The 10,656-nt window shown below is 37.7% G+C and overlaps 1 protein-coding gene across 1 annotated transcript; it reads right to left on the bottom strand.

Annotated features, from left to right (window-relative positions):
• Positions 1-4,632: 4,632 nt before the first annotated feature.
• On the bottom strand, positions 4,633-5,600 carry LOC127079285 (uncharacterized). Its single transcript, XM_051019690.1, has 2 exons — positions 4,961-5,600; positions 4,633-4,916 (listed from the first exon to the last, which is right to left on the bottom strand). The coding sequence occupies exons 1-2, from the start codon at positions 5,598-5,600 to the stop codon at positions 4,633-4,635; spliced, it is 924 nt and encodes a 307-aa protein (XP_050875647.1).
• Positions 5,601-10,656: the final 5,056 nt, after the last annotated feature.

Raw genomic sequence — 10,656 nt, forward strand, 5'->3', positions numbered from 1 at the left:
GATGATGTTTGTTTGTGTTTTAAGAAGGCTCAAGCAAGAAAGGAAGTCCTATACGAAGGAACCGTGCTACCTTAATTGACATGCAAACGAGACTACGCGGAGTCTAACAAACCTAGGGGATATGATCACACCACACAAACATACACAAGCATATACAGCATAAAATAAACACACCAACAAGGGGGGCTCAAACATGGGTTAGGTTTTAGTCGATGGGTCATATCAACCTCAACAAACAAACCTCTGGAATGGGGTGAAGTGTGCTCTTAACCTCGACATTGAGAGCCAAGGTGAAGCAGATGAAAGGAGATGAGGGGTGTGCCTCATTGCTTCTATCCCTGGCCTGGGAGAGCATTTGACAAGAATGTGTGGGTTCAGAAAGTGGGAACCCTTCTACACATTTGATACTGACTCAACTGTGCAATTGCACAAGATCTTGGGTTTTTATCTGAAATGCATCAACACAGTGGTGTGAGCAAAACAGAAGACACACTGAATAGCAGGGGATAGGTTGCTTATCCCTTGGTTATGCCAATTGCCTCTTCACTTAGGAGGTCTTTGACTCTGTACAAGGACAAATTAAACATACACAAACATTGCCTCTTAAGGAGGACTTCAGACAGTTGCCTGGCCAAGTAACAGGCCAGGTCTTCCAGACTACATGAAGAAAAAGGAATTACCTCAAGCAAGTTGCTAAATAGCAAAGCAAAGCAAGTTCAAAGAACTTAAGCAACTAATGGTACCTGAAATAGTCAAACCAATCAGTATACAGTTCAACAATCAAATCAAAAGGAATGGAATCCACAGACAAATCAGGTAATCAGATGTGCAAAGCACAAGACTCAAACACATGAGTCAAGCCACCTACAAAACAAAGGTTAGCTCAATGACATTCAAGCAAGCTCAAACAAAAGAAATTGATCTCATTGGTCACTGGGTGTTCAACCTGAAAACACAAGCTCAAAAGTAAGTAACTGGACCACTAGGACAAGCCTAGGGTCAAAAAGGAATGAGAAAGTCAAAACAGCAAATGAAAGTCAACCAAAATCAAGTTCAAACATTTAAGAAGCAAGCTCAATTGGTCTCAAGTTTATATCATGCATCATCATCATTTCACAAGCAAAGGAAGTCAAAGCATGGCAAGGGATAGCTCAAAGAAGTCAACAGAATGACTTGCATCAAAAGTCAACTCAAACATTTCCAAAAATTATCAAATAATTCAAGACCAATCCTAACACATAGCAAGGTAAGCATATAGAATTTCATCACATTTGGACAAGTGGAAGGCAGTCAATGAAAATCATGAAGTCAAAGCAAATTTGAACATGCTCAATGAAGTCAACAGCAAGACTTAGCTCAAAAGTGAACATAATCAATTCCAAAAATCACCAAATAATTCATGCTCAATCACAATTCATAACATGACATGCATATAAAATTTCAGCTCAATTGGATCATGGGAAGATGGTCAATAAAAATCAGAAAGTCAAAACCCATTCAAGTATGCACAAAGAAGTCAAACAAACATGTGTCAACTTCAAAAAATCATAACTAAATGAAAACAGATGATAAATGAAAGGGATCAACACCAATGCAAAGCTCAAGATGTCTAGTATGCACATGTAAAATTTCATGATCATCCAATAAGATATGAGCATTTCCCAAATGGAATGGCAAGATGTGTCACACAAAGTCAACATTTGACTAGGCAGGGAAGAAAAATCTCAAACAAATAGGAAATGGCATAATTAAATCCAAGAAAATTCACACATAAACTAGACATATGAGAGAAGGTTCATGCAAAATTTCACATTAATTGGAGGTCAGGAAACATGTCATCAAAATTCATGAAATTGCATATCATTGGTGTGACACAAGTTGTCACACCCTACTTCAAAAATTCATATCTCACACACCACATAAGATAAATTCAAGAACTCTATATCAAAATCACCATGGATGAGTGTAGATTAAGCACAAAAAATTTCAGATCAAATGGATATATCATCACAATTTCACAATTGAATTGGCAAGATGTACAAAAATTGGGCACATGAACAAAACCCTAATGCCATTTAAAATCTATCCATCCAAAAAATCAGCAAAAATCATGATAAAAAAGTAGAGACTCATATGAACAATATGCAAAAAATTTCATGAATTTTGGATGTGAGATGATGATGTTATGAATTTTAGAAGATGATGTATCAAATGAAATGAATATTTAAAAAAATGAGATGAAATACAACATGGTGTAATGGTCAAATGGGGCACGGTGGCATTTTTGAAATTATGTGCCCAGATTAATGAAACGCGGCGTGTGGTGTCGGGACGTGGCATGTGATGATTGGACATGAGTAATCAAATAGTAACAGCAACATGCAGTGTAAAAGGAAAACACGAGCAGCATGGTTTCTGGGCAACAAATGCATATTTAGGGTTTTACGCACAGTATTCCTTCATCATCTTCAATCAAGTTCGAAAAACAAAATTTCCAGAAATACAAATTGAAAGTATCAATCGAGCCAGCCAAGCATCATCATCAACATTCTATCATTTATTTTCAGTAACTTAAACTAAGGCAAAAGAAATAAACAAAAACAACATTTAACATACAACTTCAAATCATCATTATTCACTCATCACTCGACCGTTTTTATGGATTAAAAGCTCAATAGAATCAGCGAAACAAGGCCTATCTAAAGCATGGCATGGTTTAGAGAATAATGCAAATCGAAATCTTACCAAGTTGGATGACAGTGGCTGCTTCAGTGACTCTTTTGTTGCAAATGCTTAAAACAGGTGTACACAAAGCCTTCAAATGATGGATGATGAAGAAAGCTCGGCTCGAAATAGCTTGGTTTGGATGCAAACAACTTCTGCCATTACAGGAGCTTGAAGAAAACAGTTGTGTAAATGCTGCTACAGATGGTGTTTGATGCTGGGAAACAACTCAAAATGGTGGTTAGATGATGAAGCAACAGAGGATGCTCGTGGTTCTTTGCAATTTTTCCAGAAATTTCAAGATGAGAGAAAAATGCCAAATCTTGAGAGAGTGATGTTTTTTCTGTTATGGAGGCAGCTAGGGTTCACTTTGGACAGAAAAAATGTTATATATGGTCTGTTTAACATCTAATCTAAGTATGCTAAGCAAGCTTAACTCAAATCAAACCAATTTGCTAATTTGCCAAAATTGACCAAATGGTGGTATGTGATAGCATGTGCACGAAAATGGGCCTTGGGCAAGTCAAAAATGCTGTCCTAAATCAATTCCAATTGGCCACTATGACAGAAATTACTTAATTCAAAATTCCAAATTTCCACTTCACTTGAAATTCAAACATGCTAGGTTCAAAAATGCCATTTTGATTGGCAATGTTTTGGCACATGAAATTTACATTTTTGGAAAGAGGAGATTAAATGTGGTTTGTAGGAAAAAACCCCACCAAAATTGGCCAAATGGTTTGAGAGATATGGCCTTTTGAAGTTCAAGATTTTGTGAAAATGATTTGATCATATCTTGACAACCATGCATGGGAATTGAGAGTTCTTGGACTTTTTGGAAATGGGAGAATAAGATCTTCAACTTTCATGTTGGGAAAAAATTCATTTGAAGCTTGTATCATGATGCAAGTTGAGGATCAAGAAGTTTCCATTTTTGGCAGTTAAAATTACAGGTCCAGTTTCTATTTTTGGAAATTTTCTGTTTGGCTTCAAATTCTTCAATGATGTTGATTGCCATGATATATGAGGCCTATTGGGACATGAATAAGCCCTCTCAAACCAAATCCATCCATCAAAACCACAAAATCAACCACAGTTGACCAACTTTGACTTTCTAGGGTTTCTGACTGACTGTGCATGAACTGATGGCTTCTGAGCATCCAATCCTTGACTTAAACACTTCAAATGGACCTCCAAGTCATGTGAACATGTTGAACCAACCCTAGGGCCTTGGCTCCTTGAGAAACAACCTTGCTTGGTTGGTTGACTGATCTCCTGATCAGTTTGACCTAATTCTTGACTTGCTTGCATTTGAGGCAACTGGGGGCAATGTAATGCTATGCAATGGACCATGATATGCTATGACCTAACATGAGATGGTATGTACAATGATAGGTGCAAATTTGAGGTGCTACAACCAGCTCTCAAGACTTCACAAGTTTACGGATTGATCAAACAACGCTCACAGGCAACGTCACAACCAGGAGATAGCTTATTCGTCAGTAATTGTTTCTTAACATCAAACATAAGAGTTTTCAAATCGTCTATCTTGTACACCAACTTGTTTCCTTCAACTTCTTCTATCATGCTCACTGTAGGTTTGCTATTCACATTTGGACTGTTTGTAGCGAACATGATGGCCTTGGACTCGATGAATTCTTTCACCTTATACTTTAGTGCCTTGTAGTTTTCAACAGAATGACCGGATGCCCCAAAATGGAATTCACACTGAGCATTAACGTCAAAACTGAGAGGGAGGACTGCTAGAGGAGGTCCTAGCTTTCTTAGTTACACTAAATATCCACGTAACAAATACCGAAGTAAAGGACTGTATGGCATTGGGACAAGGTAAAACCTTCTCTCGGGCCTTCTCTGCCTTTGCTGATTTTGTTAGTAGTATCGTTGTTATTATTGTTGGGAAGCATATTGCTGCTGATATGGGACTGGTTGTTGATCGGTAGGAATAACGTAGGGTTGCTGGTTTTGAACAGGTGACACGACAACCACTTGTTGATAAGATGCATGGTATGTTGGAACCCGTCCCCTCACAACTGCAGTTTCGTTAGTTTCTCCTTCTCTTTTCTTCCCAAAGCCAACATAAGGTTTCTTTACCACACCAGAGGTATGAGAAGCATTTTGGATCTTTCTCATCTTGATCATATTCTCAATCCTTTCACTGACAATAACTAGGTCTGAAAAACCAGAGGATGTACTCTCTACCATCCTATCAAAGTACGTCCTTGAAGATTTATGATAAATATATCTTCAAGTTCCCTCTCTAATAGAGGAGGTTTCACTCTTGCAACCAACTTCCTCCAACATTGAGCATACTCATTAAAAGTTTCATCAAACTCCAGAGTGAGATTTTTTAGCCGAGTATGATTTGGAGCCATGTCCGTATTGTATTGATAATGCTTTAGGAAAGTTTCAGCCATGTCCCTCCAAGTTAGGATGTGGGTAACTTTTAATTGTATATACCACTCGAGTGAATCTCCACTCAAACTATCCTGAAAGAAATGCATAAGAAGTCTCTCATAATCATAATACACAACCATTTTTCGGTAGTAGGACCAAATGTGAGTTCTTGGGTCTCTTTCCCCTTTGTACTTCTCAAAGTCAGGGACTTTGAATTTAGCGGGTATCCTCACTCCAGGTACCAAGCACATCTCTGCAACATCTAACCCGAGAGCATTAGAACCTTCCATTGTTTTTAGTTTTTCTTCAATGGCGCGAACCTTCTTCTCCACCTCTGCAGTTGGTGGGCTAAAAGCATCATACACTGAACCAACTCTAGGACTGAAGAAAGCTTCATGTTTGTCGTCCATTTCAATGACAGGAGGATTGACTAGTAGTTGGGAAACACTGTAGGGTGTCATCGCATGGGATTTGAACCGTAGAATTTCCTAGTGGTGGTACATGAGGATCTGCAGAGTAACAACGACCCTTTATTGAATTTCTTCCTGAACCCTAGCCATGGCTTCTTGGTCTCTAGCTACAGCCTGAATCGTCTACATGAGCTGCCCTATCTAGGCTCGGACCATGGACATTTCCTCTCTCAGAGCATCATGATTTTGTTCTAGTTAATCCACCAGCGCTCATTGTTTATTGCGAGTGTTGTATGAGTGTTGAGAAGTCAACTTTGTTGTAGCAGATTCTGTTCAAAAAGGCCAATGATGAGTTTTTTGTTTTTGCTTTGTGAAATGCAAAATGAAGCATGAATGCATGTTTTTTTGTTTTTATTCTTTATTAAGAAAAACTCTTAGTTGTCGTATTATTTATTGCGAGGAACATTTAAACATTTTGTCATTGCAATCAGAAAATAAAATCACCCATGAGGTAGAACATATAAACATCATTCATTCATTCTTTTTGGGAAACAAACAAGTACAAGGAAAGCGAAAGGACAACTTCTTGAACTAGAAATAACTGCAAATTACAAATCGACCCTAAAAGTTACCCCTTGAGTCCTACATAGTGCATCAATGTCAGTGATGAGCTTTGTCATAGTCTTCTTGCAAAATTTCATGAAGTTAAAGACTTCATGAGGGGTATTTTCTGGGCACATGATCAAATCTGCCTCCTTTAGCTTCTCGGGGAAGTCTTGGAGAGCAAAGTTTGTCAATACAACCATATTTGCATTTTTTTTCCAATTGGTGTAGAGAGTTTGCAGATTCTTCATGATGCCATCCATCTGAGCCATAACAACCTCTCTCTTTAGGCACTTGTCTTCCCAATACTTGCAGCTGTTCTTTAGCTCTTGGTAGGCTTGATCATAAATCCCATTCTTCAGATTCTTGATTTTCTCATAAGGTTTTCCTAGTTAGAATTACTCATGCAAATAGCTTCGATATATCTTCTCTTTCTCCAACTGCTCACGGGTTAAATGATCTTTGCATTCCTTGACAGTCTTCCTTAGTTCTAGAATTTGAGCCTCATAGTCTTCTCCAGTTGCTTTCTTCATTGTGTTTGACAATTTAACAGTCTTCTTAATATCTTTGACAATATGTTAAGCTTTATCCAACTTATTATTTTAGAAGTTGAGCTCAGAGTTAGCTCCTAACAGAGCACCATCAGCCCACACTTTCTTTCCTTCTCATCCCTTAGCCTCTTCTTGTTGTTTTCAAACTTCTCCTTGATTTTCTTACCCTCGTCTTCCAAATCTTCATTTTTTTTGCTTGGTACGGTTGAGATGAACTCGTAGCTGAATGTTCTCTAATTCAAGCTCTTTGATTCTATCGGAAGCTTATCAACATCTTCTTGTAAAATGAGCTCAGGTTCTGGCACTGAATGGAAGGATGATGACTCAAAGAAGAAGGGCATCTTAACAATTTGAGTTGGTTCTCTTACCCACTAGATGTATCATTCCTTGGCTATGATATTCTTCTTTCCCAACTCTTGACCAATTTTGACTATCTTCGTCCAAGCTCTTCTCGCTCTCCTTACAGCTGGATTGAGTGGATCAACATCATTGATAATGAATGACACAAGGTATTTTGTCTTCGAGAGGACTAACCATTGCATACCTAAGTTTCCTTTTGAGTAACATATGGTTATAATTGATGCAACCACATGTACATATTAAGGGTACATTAGGAAACCCTCCATATTTAAGTATGACGTCTTTAGTTTCCCACTCTCTTTTATACCAGTAGACAGAACCAGTAGAGAGAGAAGCAAACCTCTGAGGCCAAGTGAAACCTTTAGAGACAAAAATAAATTTTTGAGGCATGTGGGTTCTCATCCATAGGTGCAAAAGCGGAGCGCAACAAAGGAAAGTCCCACATTTCTTCTCATGCCTAGTGTGAAAACTATGGTAGAAATCTGCTAACAAGAATGGTACTGGGTTGCCAACCAAGAAGATCTCTACTGACAAATGATCTACGAAATTGTCAATGTTTGGAAATAAGATAATTCCATGAACCAAAAGTGCCAAGACTGCACCATAAAATTCCCACTTTTCTTCTTTAACCATCTTCCAAGCATGGTCTCCCAAGTATTTCCTTGTGAGTCCTTTGACAACACCCTTAGGTGCCCAATTAGCCACCAACTTATTGGCATTAAGTCCCAACACTGAGGCTAGCTTGGACATAGTGAAGTTTTCTTCCATCTCGGGGAATGATTATGGTCTTTGATAGGTCTATCCAAAATCCATTTGAACTCTTCCAAGGTTAGAGCTATTTGAAAATCAGGGAAAGTGAAGCAACACAAAGGGATGTCATAATATTGAGCCAAGGTGGTGAGAGCTCCAAAGTCCACTTTTTCTGTCAAGAGGTCCAAAATATTCCCAAAGGCTGCATGGAACTTTGTTGTTCTTGATATGCGTCACCCTAGAACTTAAGGCTTTCAGGCTGTCAATTTGAGGTTCCTTGTATCAGAAGGAGAATAAGCTTTTCCTAGGAGGAGGATTCATGATTACTTTGGAAAATGTCTTATATTCCTGCAATGAACACAAGATACTAAGAGCTTTGTTTTTTTGTTCATGTCCATGATGTATGAATGCATGAATGCATGGATGAATGAACGGTACTCAAGCATGAGTTCATAATTCTGAGATGTCTGAGGTAATAAATGGAGTATAATACTGATTGCTTTCAAACATGGACCTCACTGGTTACGATCTAGGATTTCTTTTAGAAATAGGGACCCCAAAGTCATGGATTCATATGAATCTTTGTATCTTACTGTAAAAGCATATCGGTCAACAACTCCATCAAATGAACTTATTATGGGTTAGACCTTCGTACCGACCCTTGCGAGAAAAGATTCTCGGGGACCCATACTACATGACCATTGACATTGGGTTCTAGACAAGGTTCTCAGAGTCATGGAGATCCTTGACTGTTTGCCATTTATGTCAATTTACTTGCCAGACGTCAGCTCTATCAAGGAAATCTATTCTGAGTGAGGTCTTCGTACCGACCCTCTTGAGAAAATCTTATCGGGGACCCATATTACGCGACCATCGTTTCTAGTTGGCCAAAGGTTCAAGGTTCTAAAAGGTCCTTAGAGTCAATGATTCCAATGAAAATATTGACGCTTACACCAAAAACTTGACGGTCATTAATATCCTTAAAAGAATCTACTCTAAGTGATGTTCTCGTATCGACCCTTACGAGAAAAAGCTTCTCGGTGACCCATACTACTCAACGTATCCTATCTCAAGCTTACTCTCTAGACTCTGGTGGAAAGTCTTTCCCACAAGGTTTTTCTTGCAATCAATATTATCCGTTTTTGTACCTCATTTCCACAGAACCATGTAACAGATAGGATGACAACAGAACAAAGAAAATAATTAGATAACACGATAAAAGTAAAAAGATAAACCCACACACACGTAACAAAATAACTTAAACTAGGTTTGACTTACTTAAGGAAATAGGGTCCCCAGCAGAGTTTCCAGTTGTTGCTACGCGAAAACTAATCGACTGACACAAAGTCACCAACAATTTTATTTATTTCAAGAAAAATAGGAAATGGAAAATAATCGATAAAACCTTATAAATAAATAAATAAAAGATTGGTCTCGCAACTAAATTTAGGGGTCGGAAGTCGGTTATGCGAGGGGAAGGTATTAACACCCCTCACATCCTTCATACTTAATAGGAACCATCTAATTTGTTTACGTGCGTGGGTGTCTATCTAAAAGTTTACTTACTATCGGGAAAAGGAGGGGAAAATAAGATTGGATTTTTTATTATTATGCTCGCCAAAGATTTGGGCCCTTGTGCCTACATATCATTCATCGTGAAATGAAGAACCAGAGTTGCGTAGTTCGGAGGAGAAAATTATTGTTTGTTGGTAGTTTTTAGTGAACAGTGTTAACGTTCACATTCTAGCGATTAAACGTTGCTTGTATGCTCACGGATGAGAGACTTAAGCATTTGTTTGTTTATGGTAGAAATGACACACTTGAGTCACATTCTAGCAGTTAAACATTTACTTGTATTCTCACGCATGAGAGGCTTAAGAGTCGTTCGTACCACGGTAGAACGGAAGAAACATATCCTTTTATGAAGATATTTTTGTAATAATGCCCTAAGGCGTAAAAAGAGTTTGATGAGTTGGTGTTGATTTTAGGTTTTGAAAAGAGATTGCTCTTGATTAGAATTACACTAAAGACTATGTATAGAGGTGAATATTTCAAATAAACAAGCCAAAGGTCTTGTGTCCAAAATAATCAGAGTGAGGATAGGAAAGCTCAATTCTCACTCCTTCTCCACCACTTAAAGCTTGTGGCGCACAATTCTAATTGTATTATTATTGTATTTTGTATTTGATTAATAAAATGTTGTTTGGCATTGGATCAAGGATTTGTTTATTGATTTTGAAATGGTGAGACCAATCTAATTCCTAAAAGGGAAACAAAGGAAAAGAAAATTACAACCAAAAGGGGAGGGATACATAGAAAATTACAAGGGGAATAATGCGAGAAATAAAGGGGCTAATTATAGGTGGCCCATGAGAAAGCCTTGTGTGTGTAAAGTGATCTATGCTAACAAGTGGATAATGAGCTTAAGAACATGTATCCCTAAGGTAGTGCCATGAATGTCATTCTTGCAATAAAAGATTACAAGTTCAAAGAAAATCCAAGTCAAATAATAAGTCAAATACAATGATTCAAGGTCCAAATGCAAAGGCCCTAATAAGTCCTCCAAGTCCAACATTATGTCACAAATGAATGCATCTTTTTAGTCTTTTCATTTTATCATGTTTCTTATTCTTTTTGATTATGGAAAATGATAAGGAAACAACAAGAAATAAAATGGCACAAAGTAAATGATATATGAGGTGAATGGATGATAATTGACATAAACATAAAGTGTTTGAAATAAAAAGAACAATAAAAATAAATTGCAGAAAGTAAATTGCGAGAATTTAAATGACGAAGAAATAAAGTGGAATAATCAACACATGATCAACCAAAGATAACCT

The sequence above is a fragment of the Lathyrus oleraceus genome, chromosome 5, assembly GCF_024323335.1.
Source record: "Lathyrus oleraceus cultivar Zhongwan6 chromosome 5, CAAS_Psat_ZW6_1.0, whole genome shotgun sequence".
Classification (NCBI taxonomy): Eukaryota; Viridiplantae; Streptophyta; class Magnoliopsida; order Fabales; family Fabaceae; genus Lathyrus; species Lathyrus oleraceus.